The sequence below is a fragment of the Drosophila tropicalis genome, unplaced genomic scaffold (genome assembly GCF_018151085.1).
Source record: "Drosophila tropicalis isolate 14030-0801.00 unplaced genomic scaffold, ASM1815108v1 contig_593, whole genome shotgun sequence".
NCBI lineage: Eukaryota > Metazoa > Arthropoda > Insecta > Diptera > Drosophilidae > Drosophila > Drosophila tropicalis.
The window spans coordinates 11,700,604-11,728,122 of NW_027173070.1; the positions used below are offsets into that span (position 1 = coordinate 11,700,604).

At 35.4% G+C, this 27,519-nt stretch overlaps 2 protein-coding genes across 2 annotated transcripts in view; both read left to right on the forward strand.

Moving 5' to 3' along the window:
- Positions 1–2,908: 2,908 nt before the first annotated feature.
- Grl58a (Gustatory receptor-like 58a) lies at positions 2,909–4,138 on the forward strand. Its single transcript, XM_068291784.1, has one exon. The coding sequence runs from the start codon at positions 2,909–2,911 to the stop codon at positions 4,136–4,138; it is 1,230 nt and encodes a 409-aa protein (XP_068147885.1).
- A 19,986-nt stretch (positions 4,139–24,124) lies between these two features.
- LOC137577270 (uncharacterized) overlaps positions 24,125–27,519 on the forward strand; it is a 73,680-nt gene continuing 70,285 nt past the window's right edge. Inside the window, 2 exon segments of the mRNA XM_068290694.1 lie at positions 24,125–24,536; positions 26,911–27,210. Coding sequence (XP_068146795.1) covers positions 27,057–27,210 — 154 coding nt within the window. The 5' untranslated portion in view covers positions 24,125–24,536; positions 26,911–27,056.

The following is a 27,519-nucleotide window of genomic DNA, read 5'->3' on the forward strand; positions in this document are numbered from 1 at the left end:
CAACATAAAAACAAACGGCTTCGATAAGTCGCTTAGTTAAATTAAAAAAGTTAAAACGGTTTTTTTTTAACAAAGAGTGTTTATTATTAAAACTAAATGTAGTAATTTAATTAGAGTTTCTTAGTTGTAGAGTTCTTTTTTAAAATACTTATATAAAATCATTTCATTTTAGAGAATCAATAAGCGTCAAGAAAGTCGTAATATGGATACTTATGTATAATCTAGGCAGTTATTTTAGATTTCAACATTTGGTATCCAATCATTCAAAATAATTAAAAAAGTGTGTATAAGTATTAATTGTTTATAAGATTCCCAAGTAAGATAAACTATTTTATTTTAAATGAAACATTTTTTTTTTGGAATTCCTGTAGCTATTAATTTTATACAATTTTCTATAACCCATCAGGAAATATTTAACCAACTATATCGGAAAATTAAAGTATTCCATTTCCATTTTTTCTATCCATTATTCTATTCATTATTGGTTAAGTAACGAAAGATTGTTGTAGCTTCAGCTCAAGATGTGTCCCTTTCAATCTTTTAACCCATAAGTTTTTTAACCTAATCGAATAATTACGGAAAAGACACAAAGACACACTTAATTCAGGACTTTTTCTCATTCTAGTTGAGCAACTAAAATTCGTTCAGCATTATTTTTTTGTTTAGTTAGTCACTCCTCTCTTAACATTATGTATAGCAACACTTTTTTTGCATATTTTTTTATCCACATTTTTCACTTCATCAACATAATTTGTTATGCAATTAATTTGAGTGGCGAAAAGGCAACGAAATATAACAAAATACAACAACAGCAAAAGCAAAAAGGAAAATAGAGGAACTTTGGGAAGTTTGTTAGAAGGCGCCACCGAATGTTGAATATGAACGAGTCGCCATTGCTTATGCTGCCTCTGCTGTTGCTGCTGCTACTGGAACTGCTGGTAAACAAGTTTTGCATAATTTCCATAAAATATTTTATAAACAACAAAAGTCCGAAAAAAATCCAACAACAACAACAGTAAGAGCAAGTAGAAGTGAAGGAGGAAGCAGATATAGAGGGATGGAAGCAGGAAGACATTGCAAAGTAGAACCAACTAGCAGCGGTAATTAAAAAGTTCAGCAAAAGAAGAGACGAGACAGGATCGACTAGAGGAGCGAGTGAAGAGAGAGTGAGAGAGAGAGAAAAGTTGCCGATTGAATGTGGTGACAGAGAGTTGTGGCGACTTGGCGAAGGGATGACTTTTGGAGGCGTTGAGGGGGTGGGACGATGTAAATGTTTACGAGCTGCCATACCAAATAAATTAAAAAATTGCAACTCGTTGCCAAGTTTGTCACCGCAGACAGCAACAAAATGAAAATATGAAGGAAAATATTTATATATAAACCGACAAAAAAATTTATATGTAAATGTCACCAAGAAAAAAAAATGAGAGCTCGGCCTTTATGGCCTTGCCGAAGGTTGTATACCCTATAAACCGTCAATTGAAGCGAAAGTGATCTTCCCCCAACATAAATATGAATCGAATTCTAAATAACAAATTAGTACGAAGATTATCAAAGGTCTTTTAATAGTCTTCTTGGTACTCTTTATGCTAAAATTGAGTTGCTTTATGCTAAAATTGAGTTCCTTATCAGTCCCTAAGTGGATCATATCTTAAGTAGAGCTTTCCATGATTTGATCATTTAATACGACCCGAACATGCGAACTTTGAGGGCTTTTAAAATAGAAAGCAGCCTTTTGGTCAAATTCTAGATTATCCACGATTGTCTAATCAATCTCTCAATAGGTATTAGAAAAACCACCAAATTCTGTCTCCAGCAGAATTTGTACGTAAGTTATAGTGCGTAAGGCTATAGTTAAAAGATTATTTCTAAAAATGTAAATCTAATGATAATAATAATAGATCTTGAACACCTAAAAGTCTATGGAATCTTTATACCACAAAGGGGGCTAAAAATAATGGCTAAAACTACGTTTAAACCAGTTGGTCATACTGGTTATAATTTAAATTGAATTGTATTTTGTTTAACAGATACAAGGCTACACTCAGGTTTTCTCTCGAATCTCTTTAAAGAATTTGCAGTATTTAAATTTTTAGTCAGACAATTTTCAAAAAGGTCGCAAGTTTAAAAAATTGAAATTTAATTCTTAAATTTAGCAAACTTTGTAAAAAAAACGAAAAACTTTCTGTGCTAGTAAGTGTATTGAAGGGATATTGAAGGCTTGGCAACCGAGTAAAGCAAAACTGTGGTTATTGCGGCTAGCCGATGCTAGCTACTACTGCTGCTGGTGGGATGTCCTGGCAGTGCCACATCCTTGTAATGTCACTGCTCATTATTGTTGTTATTGCCAAGCTCTTTGGCCCAAGAATCGGAAATTGGATAAGTTTCTTTGACTCGTTACTCGGCTCTTTCTTCTCCTTCATCTATATTTTTCTTCAATTATTTAGTTATGCATAAAAAATATTTTTCACGTTAAGAAGAAAGAGTTGAAAGTTGTGTTCTTGAAGAAGCTATAAGCAATTGGTGTAAATAAAACAAAAATCCATTATTTTTTGTTCTTGTCTTTAACTTGAAAAGGTATTAAGTTTACTTTTGATCAGTTGTTAATTATTTATTGAAGTCTTTAAATTTTATTGGAATAAACTTCATTTGCTTTTAAAAATGTAGTCCGAAGCGAAGGTTTCGATTATCCTTTTTGAATTACCTGTTAAAATGAACATGAAATTTCTATGTTTCTGTTAGAAATCGATGTTATAGGACTTGGTAGGCTAAAATTAATATAAATGTTTATATTTAATTATTAATATAATGTCCAACAATTAGCTTAGTCATTAGTTAGTCTGGGCAGTAATATAAGCATATATTTTTTTTTGGTGGCACTTCAGTTCACATTTGCCTTTGGTACTTGATGGTTTTTCTGCGTGATTTTCGTTTCGGTAATCGATATATAAGTCATCATGCCTTATTACTGATACGCTTCTATTTGGCTCAGTTTTATTATTTGGGTCTAATGCGATTACGTTACGAGCGGGCAAGAAATCGTCTGCATCTCACAGAGTACAGTGTGACCATATCGAGGATGATCAGTCTACCATTTGCCTACTTTCTCAGTTTGGCTCTATTGCATCCCTATAAATTATTGATGCATTGGCAACCCTATTTTTTCGCCTGCGTATTGTTGCTACAACCCCGTCATGTGTACGAGAGACGAGTGCGATTAATGAATCGTTTTCTTCAATTGGCCGGACAATTGTATCGCAGAAGTCGTCGTAAATTAAAACTGTCCTGGCTGTTGATCCTTCAGTTGGCTATTAAATTTTTAAGCTTTAGATTGATCTACGTGTCATACGATTTGAGTAGAGCCCATGAGATTGAAACCGTTGTGATGATTGCTCTGGTCTTTACTTTGCCAGTGACTTTGACCATTTGGTTAATGGACATGAGTCAGCATCTGGTGAGCATTGGTCTGACGCTGCTTATCAAATCCTTTGATATCCTTGACGATGAAATGGCCCAAGTTATGAAGATGATGTCAGTGCATGTCATCAAGGCCCAGTATGGCCAGGTGCGACAATTGCATCGCAGATTGCGTATCCTGCAACATTTGTATCTGGCCTATGGCCAACTAACTCAACAATTGCTCAACTGTTGGGCTCCACAGCTGTTCCTCATCATTGTCTATAATATAACGTTGATTTATAGCCTATCTTCGGCCCACTGGAAGCATCTATTCAGTATCTCACTCCTTATTTACAGTTTACTCATGCTATTCAAATCCTTGGACAATTTGGTTTGCTTATCGCGTGCCTCGCGACAAACGAGTTGGCGTAGTGTGGCTAAGCAATTGGAATTCGATCAACTGTTGGCTCAATATTGTTGGCTTGAACGTCGTCGAATTGGTTACGGCTATGTCCAGCATGGTGATACCTGTGGCCAAATTGTACGCCGTTCGTGGACTCACCCACGTCTCAAAGTTCTCGGTCTACTGACCCCCAATCGAAAGTTATTCTTTCGTCTGCTGTTTGCCTATTTCTCGTATTTGCATTTGCATTTCATGTGGAAACGAATGCTGCCTGTGGTCAAAAAAGAAATATTCTTAAGTAGCGAAATTGAAATGGTATACAAATATGTTGATTGAATCACAATTTTTTAATCTCTTTCTTGTATGTAATAAGAAAGAATAAGAGATTGGACAAAATTTGACTTTAAAAAAGATAAATAAACATTTTCAGTAACCTTTTTTGTGCGTCTTGAGTCTTTTTCTGCCCCGAAAGCAGATTCTTATAAGTAAAAAATATTGCTTACAAGAAGGCTTTTTCTAAAGAATAGTATGATTAATAAAAAAAAAGGGAGGGCTTCAACGATTAGGATAACTGATTGATGTTTTGCAAGAGCAAAGACGGTTATTCTATATCTATATAATATCCGTATCGTTAGTGAATGTAAACAATTGCAGTCTTCTATCATGTTTGAATTTACGACAGTATTTTATCAGAGTTTCAGTTGCACAATTCTTTTAACAGTTTTTCTTTTTACCACGTTTTTGACAAGCAGGAATTGCAAAACGGTGGTATTGCAACATCATGGCTAACCAGAAACCGTTAAACCAGGTCAGAAAACGTGTCATTGAACATTTTGGCTAATAGTCCGCACATTGTTTCGGTACTTTTGCTAAATGAAATTGCCAACAACAGCAAAAAGAAAACACACATAGTGAGTGGCAGAGTAGAGAGGGGAAAGGGGAAAACGGAAAAAGTGGAAACTAAAACTTATTTTATATAAAAGCAAAGTGCACTGAGGGGAACTTCCATTGCAGGACGAGTGGTAGTTGCCGAAGAGGAACATTAAAACCGCGGCAATTTTGGTCAACATGCTGAATGAACTGTAAAATCAACTCTTTGGTTAGACTGACCATGTGCATGTGTGTAGGAGTGTGTGTGTGTGTGCGTATGGTGTGAGGCAACTAAAAATCAGTTTGCACAAAATTACACAGACTCGCTCTCTCTCTTGTATACATTCGTAGATGCTAAGCGAGAATTAACATTTAGCTCAACTAACTTTGGTTTTATATTTGGCTAAAAAGCGCCGGGGCGGATCGAGCCGCCAAAAATAAACCACTATGCATTTTTAGCAACAATTGTGTGTGTGTGTGTGTGTGCCTGTGGGTGATGTGAAAATAAATATGGAATAAATTTCAAATAATTTGCACAAAATAACTCTCAACACAAATGTAAATAAAAATGCATGCGGATTATATTTAAAGAACACTTTAAAATGTGCAAAATTTGATTAAAATTTTTTGTTTGAAAAGTGCCAAAATTAGGATTTATCCCCTCAGCTCAGAATAATTTGTTTTTGGATTTTGGTCGAATCGTTTTAATCTACATTTCAGGGCAATACATTATTACCAACTATTATTTTGAACTTTGCAAATAAATTATAATATAAAAGATGAAGGAAAAATTGTCGAATGAAAGTAAATTACGCATACGACCAGCAGAACTCTATTATAAGAGGTTTGTGGCTTACTTAATATTTACGTACTGATTAATAGTAATCCTCAGCTAAAAAACATTCTTTACGCTCATAAGTCATAATTTCGAAATCCATCGATAAATGAATGAATTGCCAATTGGTAATAGAATAACCCATAAAAGTTTCCTAGAAAAAAATGTTCTCTAATTTAGCTCAGATTTTGATAACTTAATTCATTGGCATTTTCGACTTCATTTGAGCTACTTATGTCTTTCAGTTATTCTCTGCTTGTCATTTAAGTCAGTTTTTGAACAAACAAAAACTATATGAGAAAATTCCTAGAGCCTCGAGTGATGTCGTTTGGCATTTTCTAGACTTTTGCCAGGTTTCATTTGGTTTTGGCTTGGCTTTGGATTTGCTTTTAGTCCTGGCCTTTCTCTCATTCTTTTGGTCTGCAACTTTGCAGCATTTTTTTCGTTTCTATTTTCTATTTTTTTTTTTTTTTTTTTGGCTATTTCTGGCCATTGTGTTTTATTCAATTTGCACAAAGCTAAACAACAAAAAAAAAAAAAAAGAGGAAAAGGAAAAATAAAAAAATGAAAACCGAAAAAAGAAAAGAAAATTGTTCGTTCGTATTCCATAAATTTGCTGGCACTTCAATCTCGACTCTGCTTTCCCCTCTTCTCTTATACCCGCTCTCTCTCTCTCTCTGTCTCTTTCTAACAGACACTCTTTCTCTTTTCTTCTGTGTGTTTCTTCTCTACTTCTCTATTTCACACCGCCTCGTAAAATTTTACATTCCGTTGGCATTCCTGTGTCTTGGTTGCTGTGTGCCAAGTTTTCCTTTTGCCATCTCTTTCTATCGCTCTTCCTCTATCTCCCTCCCTCATTTATTCTTCTGGCCGTGCGGCTTTATTGTCAGTTATTCTATTTCTTCTCTTTATAAGTAGATATTTTAAATACCCTGTAATCATTAAATAAAATGGTGTTAGAAAGGGAAGTAGGAAGGAGAACCATTTTCCTTTAAAAGTTTGTGAAGGTAAGAAAGGACGAGGTCTTAATCATGGGAAAAAGATAGAAAAGAACAGAAGTTATTAGTAAAATTATGTTGAACTAATATAATTTCAAGTGGACAGAATTTGTTGAGAAGTTTTCCTAATAGAGAGGCATAACCATAAACCGCCAAAAAATAGGATCTATTGATATTGGTTTCATTATATCAAAATCTAAAAACCCTTCGAGACAAATCGAAACCCGTAATAAAGATGAATATTTAAATAAAATGTCTCTTAATTTGCATACTTAAAAGGTTGTTTAATATGATTTCATGACTATCATTTCTGTTTTTGTTTCTTTTTTTTTTAGTATTTAGGCATTGAAGGCATTAAATATAATAATAAAGACAAGAAGACATTTGAAAATGTAATGAAAAAAGAGATTTAGAGAGATTTTTAAGATCGTTAATAAAAATGAATTTATTTTAAGCGTATTGCATACTTTTAGGGTCAAAATTTGCAGCCCTAGATCCGATGCCTAAGATGCGGTTTAAATGGAAGAGAAGTCTATTTTAAATTCATTGAATTAATGCTTAACTATTTTCTTAAAAGAAAAGTTTTAATTTCAAGTAATTTAAAGGTACTCAGGCAAACTAGATATTCTTAGTTCTTAAATTTCGAGTAATTTTTCTAATCCTATTCTTACAGGGTACGTTCAAGTCTTTGCCCGTATTTAAGCTATTGAATTTACTTATTTTTTTTGTTGTTATATTTTTAATAATGCATATTATTTATGCGCAATATAAAAAATAAAGATTTTTTTAATCAAAATGAAAACAAAGCGCTGCTGCCTGCCCATTGTTAAAAAGTTATTATAAAATGCTTTGCTTTGTTCCCCATTTTGTAAAACGATGAGGGGGGAAGGGCATAACTATTGTCTGTGAAGCACTTTATTAGATCCTCAGGACTAAAATGGGGAGAAAAAATACTCCGCCATTTTCAATTGTCCCAACTATAATGATTGCTATCCTTCTCTCTCTCTCTCTCTCTCTCTCCGCTTCTGTGTTGTCTCTCGTGATTATCCACACCTTTTTGGTGCCCTCGTATCTCTAACACATTTATGGCTTCTATCCCAAGTGAGACATAATAATAAAGCAGCATAAAAGACAATTTAGCTCATAAAAATACGCATTAAATGTTATAAATGTAGTCATAAAAAATTACAAAACAAAACAACAACCCACCGAACTTGGCAACCCTGAAATTATTTTTAACTGATTGATACACACGGCAAAAAGAGACGGTAACACGGTATATGGAGCAAAGGATCTGAAACTGAGCGGCGAACTGAGTGTCGCTTTGCGTGCCAAAAACAATGTAACATTTTCGTGTGTAAAGTGACGCCTGACTATGGTTAAAAGGAGGCAAGCAGCAGGGAGCGGGACGAAACACACGTCGGCACACACGGCAACCAAATGACAAAAAATTTTGTTACTTAAAAAGAGAATATCTTACTTTTAAATGCTCTTTGGTTGGGTTCACATAAGGCTCACTTTAATCAGTTACTTTAGTAGAACTGTGTTTGTCTTGGCATATCTTAAGGGGCGATGCTTAGATCCTATTGTAGAAGTTTCTTGTGGCGACCTATTTTATTACGATGAAATGATAAATTTGAGGAAAAACAATCGATTTGTTTCTTAAGTGAATCAAGGGTTTTATTTTATTCGTATTTAAAAGTTTATAAAGGCCTATGAGATCTAATAAGATCTAGCCATGGGGATTATATCAATTTAATATCTTTGTAAATCTTATTTAAAATGTGCAATTTGCATATGCTCCTCTTATAGAAAGGGTATAAAAATATGCTACAAAGTATCAGCAAAGAGAAGCAATACACTCACACTCGTGCACACGTGAACACTCACCCTCAAACCCAAATCTACACACACACACACACCTACGCGGAGGGGCTGGTGCTTATACGTTGTTGTTGCCTGGCGGCATTTGTGCCACTTTTTCCCCTTCTCATCCAGTCAGTTGCATGTAGGAGGCTAAAGTTGGGGGAACTTGCTTTTGTGTCATCGTCATCGCATTCGTGTCAAATTTATATATGAGAGTACATTTTTTTTCCACTCCCCATCATGTTATTTTTTCTTTTTTGCTTGTATTTTAGTGTAATTTTGTTGATTACAATGTTGTTGCCTTTTGCAAGTGTGCGGGTTTGTATGTGTGTGTTTGACTGTGTGTGACGAGTGTGTAATTTATTTGGAGTGATTCTAAATTATATGGATATAAAGGTTTGACAGCAACTGGGTAAAGAAAATGAAACATTCATTAAAAATTCAATAACTATAAGTAGAAACCAAATGGAGACATTGGTACATTACTGCATCTTAAATTATTTAATGAACTATATATAGTGTACTCTAATGATTAATAAATGTTCTTTAACTGGGAAGCATTTTCACTCATTTTCTTCAGGTTTTGCAATTATGTTTGTTTCCATTTAATAAAATGAAATATTTTGTTGCATTTAAATTATAAAGTAAAACAAAAGAAACGAGGATGAAATTAAAACATTTTCTGTTAACATATGAAATAGTAATTTGTAACTCTTTTTTCATTCAGAAATAATCGAAGAAACATAATAATTAAAAGCAGCGTTTAAATAAGACATTATTTAGGTAATATCTCTGAAAACATTCTTCCAAATGCTAGGGAGGCAGGGTCTTTTTTCCACAGTCCTTTGGATCTAAGCACTACAATTCTTATTGCATGCTTGTCCATTTGGGTTTTAGTATTACGTATTGCTCTTTTTATATATTGACAATTAAAAAAGTATATATTTTAGGCCTGACGATTGAAGCTATCTGATAAGAGTTTATGTGAGTTGAAAAGATGTTAACAGCATCGCTCAAAAGTTTTGGTCGAAGTTTATGAATAAAGAAAGGATTATCTAATTTCTCCTGAGTGGACAGGGGAAAACTTATATCAATGTAAGACTCAACAAATTTGTAAAGTGTCCGGAGATAAATTTTTCAGCTGCTTTTACTACGTCGCCGCGAATTTCTCACAAAATTCACATTAGTCTAAGTTCACTTACAAATGTTGCTGAGTTTAATTAAAACATTTTCTGTTAACATATGAAATAGTAATTTGTAACTCTTTTTTCATTCAGAAATAATCGAAGAAACATAATAATTAAAAGCAGCGTTTAAATAAGACATTATTTAGGTAATATCTCTGAAAACATTCTTCCAAATGCTAGGGAGGCAGGGTCTTTTTTCCACAGTCCTTTGGATCTAAGCACTACAATTCTTATTGCATGCTTGTCCATTTGGGTTTTAGTATTACGTATTGCTCTTTTTATATATTGACAATTAAAAAAGTATATATTTTAGGCCTGACGATTGAAGCTATCTGATAAGAGTTTATGTGAGTTGAAAAGATGTTAACAGCATCGCTCAAAAGTTTTGGTCGAAGTTTATGAATAAAGAAAGGATTATCTAATTTCTCCTGAGTGGACAGGGGAAAACTTATATCAATGTAAGACTCAACAAATTTGTAAAGTGTCCGGAGATAAATTTTTCAGCTGCTTTTACTACGTCGCCGCGAATTTCTCACAAAATTCACATTAGTCTAAGTTCACTTACAAATGTTGCTGAGTTTCGAAATTAGATTGAAAGTGAATTCAAATTAAATGATTAACTTGTGATTATATGATCTAAATTACTTGCGAAACTATCCCTTTTCCTTTTTAGTCATCAAGAATTTTGAGGAAACTCATTTGCATTGTATGAATTTAATATTAAAAGGATGGCAAAGCAAATTTGTTTTCTCCTGTTTTTGCGTATAATCAAATGTGACCTTTATCTCTGAGCCCAGTTTAACCGGAGCAGAAGGAAGGACAATGAAGTTGTGCTTCTGTTAAGGTGGATAACTAATTTGACTTGACATTAAAGTTAACAACATCAGCACAAACAAGAGGACTCTTTTCTACACTAACTCAACTCCAGAACACACACAAACAAACACATACACAGTGGCAGCAGCAGCAGCAGCAGGATAACCACACAACTTTCAAAGGACAACAGAGCCAATGCTGGAAAGTATGCTACGATATTTTTTCTCTCTTTTTGTTGTTGTTGCTTTTGCCCCATGACCGTCATTTTACGGCCACATTATTACTTTTTATGCGAAAAGGGAGCAACTGCCATGTTTTAAGCTTGTTAATATAAAAATTGTGTAGCCACTGGTCCCACTTCCCTTCCCCCTACCCAGCCATTTGGCGCCCCCTTCATGCGGCATGTGGCAAGCTTACCCCATGCTAACCACCGAGGCGAAGCCGAATGCCTCCTGGCAAAAGACTCAGCGCCAAAACGTCTAATGAAATCTAATAAATTAAAGAGATTTATATAAAAGCCCGTTGCCTACGGCTCAGTTGTTTAGTTGGTTCGCTACTGTTTTTCGCTTACCATCTTTTTGCTTCGTTTTTGGCTTAATTTTTCAGAGGCAAAGGCATAACTTATTAGGTTCCCCCTGCCCCCTGCCACATCTTACCCATCCTGAACGCACACACAGAATTTAAACTGAATTGTTGCCCTTTGAAATTCTTAGAGTGTAAAAAGGGAGGCAAATTATTGGCTTTTCGTTAAGGCTGTAAATTTTCAACAAGTGTCGTTTCGTTTCCCAGAAAACTTTTCCTGTTAGTTGTCACACGATTTTTGTCTTTTGTCCTTTTGAGACAAGCAACAACAACAACAACAACAGATCAAAGATAATTCATGGATAAATCAAATTTCAACAACAGCTTTAAATATCTATCCCCCCGCTACCCCTCTGGGCAGCGCTTTAAAAAACATTTTGCAAAATATATGCAATTAAAAATTGTTTTGGAGTTGTTGGGTTGTTTTTTGCTGCTATTATTGTTGTTTTTTGCTGCTGTGCAATATATAAAACCAATTTATATTTGTCTCCTGCAGAAATAAAAACTTAATTGATTTTCAATTTGGCATTTATTAAACAAAAAGCTTATAAACAATATTAGAATGGCTTGCAAAAACAAATACATATTTATTAAATTTAATCAAAAGGCAATGGCAGTGAAATTGCCAGAGATTGGTAGTGAGTGAGAAAGAAACAGTTTGCCGCATGGCCAAATCAGCCAAAACAAGTTAACTATAAATCTCTCGACTACTTTCCTTACAGCCACTTGGAAAAAGGTGCAAAATATATACACTTACATATATACATATGATATATACATTCGTTGAGGTAATGCTTTAAAAATGATTTATTATACCCACACAGAGAGAGAGAGAGAGAGAGCGAAAGACAGTGGGAGAGGAAGAGTGTCGGAAAGAAACGGAAGGAAAGGCATGTGTGAAGTGCAGATTCGAGTTGAAGGAGAAAGGCAAGACAAAGGCAACTGAAAGGAAGCAAAGAAGCTGCCGGTTCTCGCCCTCGCCTCGTACTCGCAGTGCTTGTTATTTTTGTGTGCATAAATTATGGAAAATTACCAAGAAGATATCACATATCTATATATATATGTATGTTTGCAAGTGTGTATGGATACATATGGCCCTCCCGTGGCTCTGACTCTGACTGCGGTGTGACTCTGCATGTGCCATTGTAAAGTGCGTGCTGTAAAATTGAACAAATAATTTCAAGTGCCATATAAATAAAAAAATAAATGTTTAAAGTTGACAATCATGACAGAAAGTTAATCAAAATTTTCAAGTAAAAATGGTTAAGGTGATCCCCTGGCTAAAAAGTTAAAAAGTAACGAAAACGTTGCAAACATGCAATAATTTGATGTTAAGTTTCTAAAAGATGACTGTTTTTTTTTTTCCAATGTTCTTTTCGATCGGTAACTTTGCCTCACAATATACTCTGATTAACAGAAATCTGGAACGTGCATTGATGACTAAGTCGTGTCGATAACTCATGATTTTTCAACCTTAAAACTAAAAGAACTCAAGGAAGGAAGTAAACTTTTTAAGCGATTTTGAAACTTGCTTCTTGGATATATATGTAGACACAGACACTTGATGTCTGTAGTATCAAGTGGCGACTACAAAAACTAAAAAATAAAGCAAACTTTGTCAACAATTTTTATGAATTTTAAGTGCTATGTAGAAATAGATGAAAATGCTTAATTTTACACAGGCAATACTTATCGATCATTTATGTATGACTCCAAAAAGACAATACTTATCGAGCTTTTCTTTTAGCCTTTTTACTTATCAATATTTCTAAGAAATTGAAACATATCAACAACCACTGCTAGTATGAAATGTGGCATTGAGTTTTATTTTGTTTATAAGCTAATGTTGTTAACTTTTCTATAACTTGGAATTAGTTTCGCCCATTGGAATTCCATTTTAAGAAAAGCCATTTTCAGCTCTATGTTTTACTCTTTACTCCTCCACTCTCTGCGAACAATAAGTTTGGTTGGAAATCTCTGCTTGAATTTCATTCCAGAATGTAATCGAATTTATCAAGAAGATGGTTCCCTAAGGAGCAGCTGCTCTATTGTTTCTATCAGCTTTATTTCGCTGACTTACTGCCAGAGCGAGAGAGAAAGATGAAAGTACATGTATTATTAAATTTTCATGCAGCTTTGCTGATAATCCATAGAAACAAACGTTTCAAATTGAAGTGCAACGCAACGAAAATGTTACTTTGGAGCACGAAGAAAATTGAATAGCGGCAGAGGGTTTGGTGCCAAAAAGGACGTGGCGGGGGTTGGGGTGTGATCCCCTTATATGAGTTTCTGCTCCACCTAGCGCTAGATGTTTTGTGGGTTACCCGGGGCAATGCTGCTGCTACTGCTTATTATTATTATTATTTTTTATTTTCCGCTCTTAGCCCCGGCTTAGAGATGCTTCTGTAAATTTCAATTTGACTGGCAATTCGAAAACCAAAACCAAAAACAAAAAAATAAAAACAAAAAGAAGTAAAGAAAAAACATAAATCATACTTAGTGTCTTCTTGCTCATTTGTTGCTGGATGCTTTAATGTTTCTTGGCAAGCTCACCGCTAGCTCTTGCTCGCTCTTTCTCTCAGTAGTTGGCAAACACTTTTTGGCTAAAGCAAAATGGCTCGTAAACAGTTTCACTTTAGTCACGCGCCATTCTCGCCAAAAACTTTCCTAATGAATTATGCGCCACAGTTGGAGTTGGAGCTGAAGTTGATGTTGGCCGACTACTGAGTCTGAGACCAAGACTTGAAGGTGTTGCTTCATGTTGCACTATATACATTTACTTAGTTTGCCTTTCCACCTCCTCTCCAGCAACCGACTGTGTACCTACTACTAAGTCATCCGTTTTGCTCCTTTGGTAGCATTTTATTTTCATTTCTGCTGTTATGATGATAAATGATGATGATCTGTGCATCTAGAGCCAGAGCCAAGTCATAGTTTTCATTTCTGTTTTCATTTTTCTTCTTTCTTGCATCTTTTTGCTCGATATTTCTGTCCAATTGTAAGGGAAACTTTACTGTGAATGAAAAGGATTCAAAACTGATAACAACTACTGAGACGCACCTACATACACACGTTGTCATACTCATTGTGTGGTGGGTTGTCGTTGTCAGGGCAATTGTCCATTAACTTGGCTCAACGATTGCCTCGTTTTGTCGGCAGCAGCATATGGGTAAATGTTATGAAGAAGAGTTCAACAATAACAATGCGAGCCGAGTTTCAAGCTATGTGAAGTGCAAAATGATTTAGAATTCAGTTTTGTAGTTGCACTTTTCTCGAAGATTATGTTCTTGTGTGCTTGGCCATTGCAAGTTTTTAACTAACTATAAACCGCTGCTAGGACACGTGCCAGGACACTATGGGACACAGCTGTCGTGCTGCTTGCTATCTTATCTCTCGGCTTTCTCTTCTTTTTTCTCTACTTTTTCTACTCACCCTTTCTTCCTTTTATTTTTTTCTCAGTGTGTGTGTGGCAACAAATGAAGTAAGACAATACAGAAAGCTGCTTATATGGGCGAAGAGCTCAATTTAAGACTTCTTCTCCTTCGTTCATTCGTTTCTGTTGTCTGTAAGTATGCTATAGTAATTTTTTCTCTCTTTTTTTCTTCCTACTTTTAGCAGCTGTTACAGCAGGCTACTTATGTTTGCACATATGTGAATGTATGTAGGTTGTGTGAGTAGTGAATTATACTAGCATTTTTAGTAAACGTTTAAATGCTTTTAATAGCCTCCAAACAGTTTGTGACACACACATTTCAGACACACCCATACATAAGTGCATTGTTAGTGAGGAAAGCGTGAGTTGGATGAAAGTGGGTCAATAGGATCATAGTGAAAAAAAAACCTTAAAATGTTTTATATTCTCTTCTACAAACAGTATTCAAAATAGCTTAAGCCCAGTTGTATCCCTTCATCATGCGTCCAATCCCTGACATATCGACCAAGGGTAATAATCAAGAGCGAAAAAGTTAGTATAGTTGGATGAGACTTTTGGTCAATACATAATAATTTGTTAATATAAGAAAGAAATACAAATCTTTGCTATCAGTAATCCAAGCACAAATTTAAAATAACAAAAAAAAAAAAAAAAAAAAATTCAAATCTGGCTTAATAGACCTTTACACTGATAAGCTGATCGAACATCCGTACAAAAATTGTTTGTAGAAGATGCATTTTTACCATACTACATACATAAATACATTTGAAATTTTCTATGATCCACTTATTAATGAACAACTTCTTAATCAAGCCTTCTAACTTAAATAGTATATTTCAGCTTCGATCAGCTTTGCCACTAATGAATCAATACACAGCTTAGAAATTATTGCTGGAAAACGCTCCATGCACTCCATTTAGACCAAGGTTACGCCAAAAAAGAAAACAATTCCTGATAGATGTGTTGCTTGCTCTGCGCACTTTCTAATTGCTTCAATTGCCTGACATTGTAGAAATTTTTTGTTTTCACGTTCACATCGCTAGAGGCTAAGGATCCAAGGACTTATACGTTGGCCACATGTTTGTTATCTCTTTTACTCTTATGGTGTCTTTTGTGCCCTGGCACGCTCTGGCCCAGACATTTCTTTAATTATCCAATTACAATGGCACAAAAGACCGAAAGCAAACTGTGCTAGGCAACCAACAGATTCCAATTCTTAGCCACACACACAGACACACACAAACGCACCTCTTCTCTAACTACTAGCTTGTTCAGGTTTATGTCTTAGCACATTTCATTTAAAGCTTTGCACTTGAGTTTTTCTCTGTTGGCCTTTGTCTCTGTCTCATTTTGGGCCAACGTTTACTTTCTTTTCATTTTGCTTTTTAAATGGTTTTTATGGGCTTATTTAGTTGTGCAATTTTGGGTCGACAATTTTGTTCTTTTTTTCTTGCCAATAACTGTTAAGCTAATCAAAAGCAAATTTAGTTTGTGCTCATCATCAGCAGCAGAGGCAGCCAAGGGATTCGTGCCCCATCTGCTGCTGTGGCAGGTCGTTAAATCCTTATCCTCACACATATACAACCAGGTCCAGCGAGTCGCAGAGGAATGAGGCATAGAGGGAGTGGGGGGTGCAGTCAACAGAGTTGAGAATTTAATACCGTAAATTGACTGCGTGAAATGAGGTTAATGCTCAATAATGCATGCGGAGTAAATGCTGAAAGCCGACTGAGCCAGCCCCCAGTTCCAGCTCCATCTCCGGCTCTGGCTCCGGCTTTTGCTCTGATCCTTTTTTGAAGTGCAGCAGCAGCAGCAGCAAACCAGTTACAATAGCTCTTATTGTCGTTGTTGTTGTTATGGCTGTTCGTTGTGGGTTTTATCGATGGCCTGCAATGCCGTAGTCAAGCGTTTTCTCTTCCTACTTGGACAGGATATTTGCACGAATAACTTTCGATTTATAAAAGTCCACAAACACGCACACACACACACACACACACTGAAGCACACAATTTCCATTCACATTTCCATTTTTCATTCTGGCCGATTGCCAGGTACAAGCCAATGAAGAAAATTCATTAATAAAGCGGCTTAAAATTGCATTAACACTGCCAATTTTCAGATTTCACTTTAATTTTTTTTTTGTTTTTTTGGGGTTAAAGATTAAGAAAATTAAAAGCAATTTGTAGAACAGACAAAAAAGACACAAACTCGAACTCATATGTCAGCATGTGTATGTGTGTGTATTGTGTCTGGTTTCTGGGAGAGATGTATGTATTAGCCAAGGACATAATGTCCTGCAAATTGTGCACATTTGTCAATTTAATGAGGTGCTTATTTTAAATTCACAGACACAGAAAACGACACAAAATTGTTAAGACCAAAAGAGAGAAAGAGGTAGGGGAGAACGAAGGACAGAGAGCAAGCTGGAATGGCAGCAGCTACTTTTGCAGGAAATGGCCATTAAAATGGTAAATTGTGGCCTAGAAATTGCTTCATTTTTTTCACTTCACTCACTCACTTTCTCCCTCTATTTACGTCTCTCGTTGTCCTGGTGCTTACGTTCATTTGGTTCGTTTCCAAACGGAAAAAAAGTAATCAACCAACTGAAGTAACTAACTAGAATTCCACATTACTCATACGCCGCATTGTGCAACAGCCGTGCTCAATGGCTGTCACTCTCAGTTCTTGCAGTTGCACTACCAACACATCATTATACGTGCTACTTCTTCTTGCTTATCCATCTTCATCTCTGAGCCGAGCAATTCGCTTTCGCATTCGCCTTGTCAACGTCAAGTGCTTGTCTTTGATGCCACCACTAACACAACCACCAACAAACACCAACAAAACCACCACTACCACTACCAGAACGATAAAGATGTGAAGGCTGAAGTGTAGGCGAATGTCTCTGCATATGTCAAGCTGGCTGCTAAATGACAGACAGAGGGACAGACAGACAGTCGCAGGAGGAGACAAGTTCTTGTCTGACAGACCTGAAAGGTAGAAAAAAGTGCTGCCTCGAAACAGCCTAAAAATGGATACAATTTTAGATGCTTTTTGCTAAAAATCCCGCAAAGTAAACACACGCCCAAACGGGCCTTATTGGTTTTTGGATTGGATTACAATTGTATTTAAAAGAATTGGCAAGCATAGACACTATACTTCGACTAACTGCACTTGATGCGTTTAGTATATGTATTCAAAGAACGAATTGTTAGTGTTTTTGATCAATTTAGGTAAACACCTAAAGAGGGAGTGTAAACACACATAATTTTTGCCTGTATGTTATTAGGGAGACACATTTTTATTGGGTTTTTAATCAAATTGAAATTAAAATTTAAAAAATTAACATTTCCCGTTTAAAAGTGCATAGGAGTTGGTAGCTTTGGAGTAAGTACAACATTTGTTTAGTAAAAGGTCACTGATTAAATTTTAGTTCTAGTGCTCTACTACTTGTCGCTCATTCTGCTCTCTTTTTGCCACCCCCGCTACTTGTCAATGTGTTAATGAGCTGGTTGCCACAGAACAAACTTTCAACTATCACATACTTCAATATATATTGCGCACTCTCTTTTGTGTTTTCCTTTTTTCCTAGCACCACAGTGCGTATGCGTAATTTAATTTTTTTTTTTTTTTTACACTTACTGGTCTTCTGCCTCCTCCTCCTCCTCCATGTCCTAGTAGTTGGCCTGGGCCACCTCTGCTCATGTGTCAAGTGTTTGCAGCAGATTTTAATTTCGGCCACTTGATGTCTTCTGCCGCCACTTCAGAGTATAAAAAACCATGAGGATAGATGTGTGGAAAGGGGGGTAGTTAACGGAGGGGTGAAACAATTTAATGAAAATTTTAATTAAAACAGGCACTTGTCTCTGTATACACACACTCACTGGGACACACATTGAGCTTAAAGCTTATTCATTTTTAAGCAATTTAATGAGACAAGCTTTTAATCTGGCAGTAATCTCTGCAGCGACTCCAATTGGGGTGACATCTAGAACCCAAAAGAGGAATGAAGAGGGTTGCCTAATGTTGATGGAAATTTTAGGATAATTTAGAAATTATATTTTACCCACTAATTTTCTTTCTAGATTCTAGAGGTACGAATACAATTAAAAAGGAACTGTCAATGTGAAACATATTACAACTAACGACTAAAATTCTGAAACTAACCTTCAGGTTAGGTGAGAATTTAAACTTCAATCTAATTCTTATCGATTTTTTACTCATTTCCCTTAATTTTTTAGCCAACCGAAACACTTATTGCTAGATTCAAAAGCAAATAAATATCTAGCTAAAAAAATAATAGATTTCTTTGTATTCTATTTTGTGGAAATAAATCAGCTTACATATCAAATAAACTGATTTCTTTTCTTTTCTCTTTAGCTTTGGCTTTTTTTTGCAAGGATTGTTGTCCTTTTGTTTTGTGAAATGAAAAATTGAATATTTCCGCTTTGCCGTGCAATGCTTTTGAAATATGAAAAAAAGGAAACAAAGGGAAATCAGGCAAAAGCACCTTTTTGATATGGTTTAGTCTTATTGCCAATGGCTAAAACACAGAAAGACAAAAAACTACGAACCACCCGCTGGCCACAATTTAATTACATTTGGCAACACAAAAGAGAGACACACAGTGAAAGAGAGAGAGAGATGGAGAGACGGAGGGAAATCCCTGCCACAGCCAAGTCCAACTGTTTTCCCCCTTTTCCCGCTCACCATTGGCATTATTGCGAGTCTCGCAAGGGTATTGAATTAAACTGACATTAAAATAGATTCCAAATGGTGGGTGAAAAAAAAAAAATAACGTAGAAACCGCCGCATAAAAATAAAAAAAGAAAAAAAAAATGCCCACAAAAAGAAGCATGTAAATCCACCACAAAAAAACAATGCACAAATCCTATTTGAGCGCCGCTTGCAATTAAAAACAGTCGGAGAGAACCAGACCAAAAGAGCCCCCTGCCCTTATAACCACTCACACACACACACACACATGGGCCTGTCAGCAAAGGGAGAGAGGGAAAGTGTAGGTAGTAGTAGCCACTAAAGCCGGAACTACACAAATCGCATAAAAACACAAACAGACCAGACGAGACGAGACTTCAAGTTGGCCCCAGTCCGCCCTAGAGATGGCCCAAATCTGTCTGTGTGAATTAAAGTGAGTGGCATTCGTTTCCCACACACTCACACACCACAAACACACATATGTACATACTCTCTTAAGGGATTCGAGAACATTTTTAAGCTGGTCATACTATAAAAAGTAAACAGCGTCCGACACTGATTCAAAAATGTATTTCAAAAAGTGTGCGCAAAAAAAAACCAACTATATAACACTGAAACATAAAACCCGTGCACCCTACTTGCAACTACTCAGCAAGACTATGAATGGGAATGGTATGCACTAACTTCCTTGTTTGCAGGACATTTTTTTCCCCCACCTCCCATTTCCACTCCTACTCACGGCATTCTTTTTTCCTTTTTTTGGTTTTGTTTCTTGTTTTTATTTTTTTTAAGCCGCATTACAAGTGCAGGAGGCAATGGCACTCTGAATTGGGATTACAAGCGACCAGAATGCAGCTGGGCCTCCTCTTCACTATGAATCGGATTCGAGTTGGTTATGGTAATAGTGGGTTGGGGTTTTGGGTTTGAGGTTGGGTGTTTGGGTTTGTGCTTGGGGGAAGACTGGTGGACAGGGTTAAATAGTCGCCGACCAACATGCGAGCAAACAAGCGACTTTACTGCGCTTTTCCCTGTTATCAAAAAAGGACATTTTGAAATATCCTGGCAAATTTATGAGAAAGAAGGTGGCGCGGTTAATTGAAAGTGACCCGACGCTGAAAAGTGCAAGCACTAGATCACAACTGAGTATGGGCACACTGACAAGCAGCCTACATGGCTGGCAAGTTTTTACAAATGGTTATGCACCAGAATATAAAACATTAGCCTTTAAGAATATTAATGAAACAATTTGCTTTTATCTTCTTAAATAGGCATATAATAACTTAGGTCACGCTTAATTCCAGAAGTGCTCTAAATAAACTCTACGGTCACACTGAAACCTATAACTCCACACTAAAATACATTAAAAAAAGATGTCGCGAGAGTAATGAGAACAGACGGACAGATGGACGGATTTAAGAAAATACGAGCAAATGGCGAATCGCCTTCACATACTGATCAAGAGTTGCATACTTTATGAAGCCGGAAATGCTTTTTGCTAGACTTTTATGAACAACTTTTTTAAGGGTAAACAAAAAACAAAAAAGAAATGACATAAATTCAAATAAACGTTGTCACACTTCAGCAAAGGGAATTAGAGTACGAGAGGGGAGAATGTACTTAAATGAGTCGCGTCAGTTGGTTGGAAACTCTGTTTGTGTTTGACTTTGTTGGCGCTTATAAAATAATTTCATGTGTAAATATTTTAAAATGTATCTAAGACTTGCCTCCAGGCCTTGAGTAAATATACACATTTAAAAAAAACACAAAACAAAAAAAAAAAAAAAAAAAGAAAACAAAACAACAAGAAAAACAAGGCAAAGGCACAAACAACATTTAAGCATTTGTAATTTAAACATTCATGTATGGGAGAAAATATAAACAGAAAGTTAAGTAAATGTGAAAAGCAAAGTTTGTGGGCAAAAATCTCCCTCATACAGACATACACACAGAACCACATATGTGTAAGTGTGTGTATATGTAATTACCATAGAGAAAACAAATGAAAGTCTGGTATAAATATTTATGATGTGTTCAATTGCAATTGCCCATGGCAACTTACACACACAGACACACACATGGCAAAGGCAACAGCTCAGCATTTGCAGCCCACTCGGCGTATACTTGATTTCTGTTTCGATGCCATAAATCACTATTTTGTGTGGGTGGCGGGGGATAAAGTTTAACCACAAAGCATTATATAGAGTAATTAAATTGCCTTTTTTTTGTGCGTTCTGCTTGTGTGTGTGTGTGTGTTTTTTTTTTCTTTTCTATTATAATTTATTTGCATAACATTATGCAATTTAAATCAATTTTGCAGACAATTATCATGACATGTGTAAATCGAATTGTTACAAAAATTCAAATGGAAAAAAACAAAAAACACACATAGAGAAGCGGTTCATCGATCTTTTGTGGTTTATATTGAATAATTTATACAGATTGAGGCATAAAGGAACTTTAACTTGCGGGCTACTTTATTAATGGGTCATTGATTCATTAATTTTCTTATTCAAAAATTTGTTTATTGAATTTCTGAGCTTTCGTGCTATGCTTAAGGCTATTTCTCCTTACTGTCTTATATTGAACTATGTGAAATATTTGGCCAGCAGTAAGTACTTTCTTGTAATTCGATATCATTCTTTGAAGTCAGAGCAGAGTGCCAAGTAGCTATAAGCCATTGATTGTCATTGAATTTTAAATTTAAAACAATTTTTGTATACTAACTTGATAAAGTTCTACCTTATCCATGAATTGGACTCTTTCGAATTATGTATTTTATTCTCCTTAATTGTTTATATAGATCCATTTAATTATTATTTGAGATCGAGGTATTTCCATCAAAGGCTGAAAGAATATTTAATCAAAATCCTTGCAGGGTTCCCATTATCAAAGTGTTGAAAATTTTAAAGCTTACGGTTTTATAGAATAATTTTGGGCGAACTTTATCAGGATGAACGCTATTACATATGTTTTGTCCTAGTTAATGTTTATAGAGTTCTGCTTTACATACAATTTGTTAGTAGCTCGTCAACATTTTGAACTTTCAACTAGCCTTAAAACGTCACTTTTAGTAATAATTTTTGTGCAACATTTGACTTTGTTAATTCTTTTTTGCTGTAGTAAACAGATTCCCATCAAAACGATTTCAATTCAAAGTTGACACGTATTCTCTTGTACGTCTTTGCTTTTAGCACGCATGATTTTATACGTTTTGCCTTGTTTTTGATATGGCTAATATAAAAAAATATATAAAAAACCAGTGGCATCTGCACATCAAACTCCCCTCAACCTCCTTCCACACATTACTCTTCAAGTGCAAAAGAAAGACATCAAAAATTTCATGTGAGTGAAATTGCTTAAGTAAAGAACAAAGGCAAGAAAAGTGAGAGCTGATAACATTTCCTTGACGGCAAAAAGGCAAGAGCATATTGGACATTGGACAGATGACAGGCTACAGCTGATATATATGTATATAAAATGTCAACTGACGACAGCGGCCAAGTTGTAAGTGTCAGAAGGGAAAGTTAGTAAGAGGCACAAAAACAAGAAAAAAAAAAAAAAAAAAACTTTTGCTAACGGTGTCAAAACATAAAACGAAAGGTGAGTATAACAACACAAAAAAAAAAAAAAACAACAAAAAAAAATAAGAAAAAAAACGAGATTTTTTACCGGCGCTGTTTTTGACACCTGCGCGCACAAAACACACACCGGCACTCACACAGGTATGGCAAGTGCAAAGATGGCGCCCGGAAATGAGAAAATAAAGTGAAGCGGGTGAAATGATGACTGGCAAGTGATAAAAACACAGCCAAGAAGCATTTTCTATCTTTCGTTTCTTTTTTTGGCCAAAAAATTTCAACCATTACTTTTTAATGGCCACATCGGCGAATGGCCAAGCCCAAGGCATGTCCTTCTAATTGGCATGCAAAGGTTGTTCATGGAACATTTGGAGTGGCAAATGAAGGGAAAGGATCCTTGAAATATATACATAGATACATGCCGCACTTCAAACCATTGCCTGACAATATTCTTTATTGATAATGTCGCAGAGAATTATGTCCAGCAAAATGAATAAATTTTTGAAATCAAAATTTAAAAGTCAGCACTAAGATTATGTTTTTACTGAATCAACAAACAAATTATGAGTGAATTATCTGCTAATTTTTATTTGACTAATAATTGAATAAATTCCTTAAGGAATTTCTCTATAAATTTCTTAAAAAGGGAGAAAATTCTTGAATTTATCCTTTGGAAAGGAATTACCTTAGGAATCTTCAACTAAGTATTTGACAGATTGTTAGCTATATTGAGCAATATTTTACGGAAACTTTTTAGAAATTGAGTTTCTCCTAATAAAATTTTTTCAAACAAATGTTAGATGTTAATTAAGAATATTTCTTTACTTACAGAAATTTCCTTTAAAAAGTAAAAATTTTTATATCTACTTATAAAAGGAACACAGTAAAAACTGTATTAGACTAGGTCCCAAGGTAAAAAAACATTAAATACTACGAATAAAAGTGAATTGGGCTTTAATTTATATGAATTAGACTTCAAAGAAATAAAATAAATAAAACACTTGATGATTGAATTGCTAATTTGAGTATAATGTGCCTTTTATTTGGAGTAGTGATTGTACAAAGTTTTCCCAAGGCACCCAAAAACCAAATCATTTTGAAAGGCAAAGAAAAAATGAAATTTAAGTGTCCTGATAACATAGTGACTTGCTTTCCTTTTATGCCGTATACAAAAACCAGAAGCCACGTGCTTCTAATAATGGCGCCCAAACGAAAAATTTCAGCCCAGCTGTTGGCTCGTAAACAAAACACATATGGTTGAGATAGAGAGAGATGGAGAGAAAACGAGCAAGCGTGATGAGCGTCCCAAATGAGAGAGAGCGAGACTCAAAAAAGAGAGTAGTTGAAAGCTTTGCTAACCGATTCGCTCAGTCGTTTTGATTTGCCTCAAAACAAACTTCACTTTCATTCGGCAGTTGGACTCATCAGTTTGCCATGGCAAGCCGAAGCTTAAGGTTGTCGTTGTCGTTGAAGTCATTGTAGTCGTGATTATTATCAGTGGTAGTAGCAGCAGCATCATCGTCCTTTACCGTTAGTCTGACACGGCTATAAACTCAGTGGGACATTGCTTCACGCGTTTAGTCCGTGTGTCACGCTCAGCAGGACGACAACTGAAAAGAACTCGCTTGCCTTCAATCTTGTGCATCCCTCTGCGGATGTATGTGTGCGAACGCGCGCTTGTGTGTGTGTTGTGTAATTTATTAAAATTTAATATCACTCCCCCCTTCCTTCCTTGCGTTGGTCCAAAATAACGCTAAAAACGGACAGTCCACGTCCACACATCGGCTACGTGATTTTTTCATAAAGTGCCTCCTTGCGAAAAATACAAGAAAAATAAAATTCTATATAGAGAGGTATATTCTACCTATATATTGTATACAAAAAAAAAAAAAAATAAAAGTAAAGAAAAATCAAGAAAAAAGGTGCGCGTGCCACATCCGTCAATGGCCATTCCCTGAATCCTTCGTCCTTTCTTATTTATATTCCCTTTCCGCGCTCTTTTTCGTTGCCTTATTCTTGTTGTTATTTGTGTGTTTCACTTGGTTGGCTTTTGTTTTTTGGTCGCCTCGCCGTTCGCTCGTTCCATATGCCAGAGATTGCTCTGAAAATTTTTGTGCCCTGTTTTGATTTTTATTGCCGTCACCGCCGCTGTGGCCGCCGGCGCCACTTCACCTCTGCTCCGAGCCCTGCCCCCGCAACCCATCACCTTTTCTTTTACTCTCTGTTTTAGTATCCTTTTGTGAAAGGGTTTTTCCTCCTCCTTCTCCTCCTCCTCCTTCACGGTTATTTTTTATTTACAACAACTTTCAGACCATAAAATTGACGGGCTAGATCTATTGGAAAATTTCGTGAAAGAACATTGTAAATTGAAGTCAGAAATCAAGTGTACAGAATTTATAATTTAAGCCTTCAAAGTAAACTCATTAAAATTGAAATCAAAATCTGTACATTATTATTATTTATTGCAAGCACAAAAAGCTTTTTAAATTAAATAGGATAAAATAGGATGGCAATGAGAATAATTTAAATTAGGACATGTCCATTTTTTTGTTGGACTTGTCTTCATTTTTATATTTAAGTCTTTGAATGGAAATTATTTTCAAAATTTTTTTTTTTTTTGCTGTTAACACACATTATGAAAATGATTCAAGTATATTTTATTTCGTTAGCAAAATTACTCGTAATTTTCAATTAGTTATAAATTAAATTAAAAACGTAGATATAATTTTATGGCCAGTTGAAAGCAATTATATATTTAGGTTGGTTTTGATTTCGTCGCGAGTTTGGCCCAATTTATAGCCGTAACAGACTATACAATGTTTTATTTTAAATTAAAAACTTAAAAAATTAGTTAACTATTTAACTAGTCTCCATTAAGACTCTCATATAATCAGTAATTACTTGTCGATTACGACGAGTACATTTACTCAGATATACCTCTTTCTTATGTTTGTGTCGGGGTAATGGTCAAACGTTTCTGATATTGATTGATTTCTAATGTTAAGCTTACATTTGTTGCGTCTTTTTAAGGCAATCTTTATCAAACAAATCACACCCAGAATATTTAGGCAGGATATTTTAATAGATAACAATAAAAACTAATTATTTTTTCTAAAAGAACTTGAATAGAAAAATTTCTAAAACTTTCTTCTGTATAAAAATGACAGCTACATTCAATTAAAGTTCTTTCAGTAGAATATTTATTATTCAAACAACCAACTTTTTACCATACATTCGCCAGTATAAATCGAGTTGGCCTGTTAACTGCTATTTTTGTGTACTTTCTATACAATTTATTACAAAATTTTGTAGAGTTTATGCAAGTTGCTTTTATATATTTTTTTTTCTGTCCACCCATTTAAGGTGACCTAAAAGTATGCTATGCAAATTCAAATTTCAACTACGTACATACATACATATTTCACCTTCAAATTTAGAACTTTTGGCTACATCATCATCGTCGTCGTCACCATCATCATGATGATGACAAAACGTTGCATTGTAAGCGTACATCTAAAAAAAAAAAAAGGACGAGAAGGTGGAAAAAAGAGCACAAAAGTGAGGAGAAATGGCAAAATATTTTCTGTCGCATATTTCCCTCACCTAGGTTGGTTGCCTTTTGGTGGCTCTTTGGTTGGTTGGCTTGGTTGGTTGGTTGGTTGACCTCCAGGCTCACTAATTGCAGCAATTTTTCAAGCTCGAGAGCGCAACGTTATGGCGCCTGCTGTGCCAGATTTTTTGGTACATTTTTCGGGGGTCTTTTTGAATTTTGCCAATTTCCCTGGCAAATGCAACTGTAACTTTTCCTTCTTCCCCGTTTTTATTTTTTTCTCGCTTTCTCGTCTTTATTATTATTATTATTATTTGTGGTCGTCCTCGAAAAGTCCTTGACATGTCGCCACAGCTCTAATGAAGAACGATTGTGTTGAGGCTTAGAGAGAGAGAGAGAGAAGGAAATAAGAGGCGAGAAATCGCACCGTTGAGGAATGTCTGTCATATTTTTTGTTACTTCTTTCTCCCTTTAGACTTTTTTTGTTTACCCCGTGAGGATTTTCAGTTGACTAATGATATGGCCATATGAAATGGTGACATTAAAAATACAAAAAAAAAGAAATATATATGTATATACATATATTCTTCGCAATGATAAATAGCATTTTAATTAATAACAAATATTGCGCATCACTAAACAAATGAATAATTGAATTTCTATGAAAATAATTCTAGCAAATATTTGAACAATAATTAAATAAATTAAACTAAAGAGTAGTGCAACAAATTTCGTGTGCAAAAAGTGTGAAAAAAAATAATTAAAAGAAAGAAAAATAAACCCAAAAATCGTCAGCAAAGCCAAAAACCAAGGATCAAGTAGTATGAAACCGAAACAGAAGATGAGGCAACACACTAAAGCCAATTGCGGCCTGTTTATGTCGTCGTTGTTGTTGTCGTTGCTGTTGGTGTTGCAACTGCTGGTTGAGACGCAGTCCATACCGTCGCCATCCTCCATGCAGACACCACAAAAGCGAGGTATGTATAGAGAAGGAAGAGAGTACCTTCTATTTTTTTTTTTTTTTGTGTGTCTCCCTTTCTTTTGCTTTTGTCGGTTTATGTATTGTGCGGTTCTAAGGAAATTGCAAATAAATGTCAAATAACAGAAGGCGAATCTCTCTTACTCTTTCTTTCATACATACACACACAGCCAAATACTTACACACATACACACACAAACAGAGGCACTCATATTGCCCTTTGTATTGTATTATAGGCACCACGTTGCGTATACGACGCGTTGTTTGCCGTTGATATTACCAAGAAGTAAAGTAAACCATAGAGAGT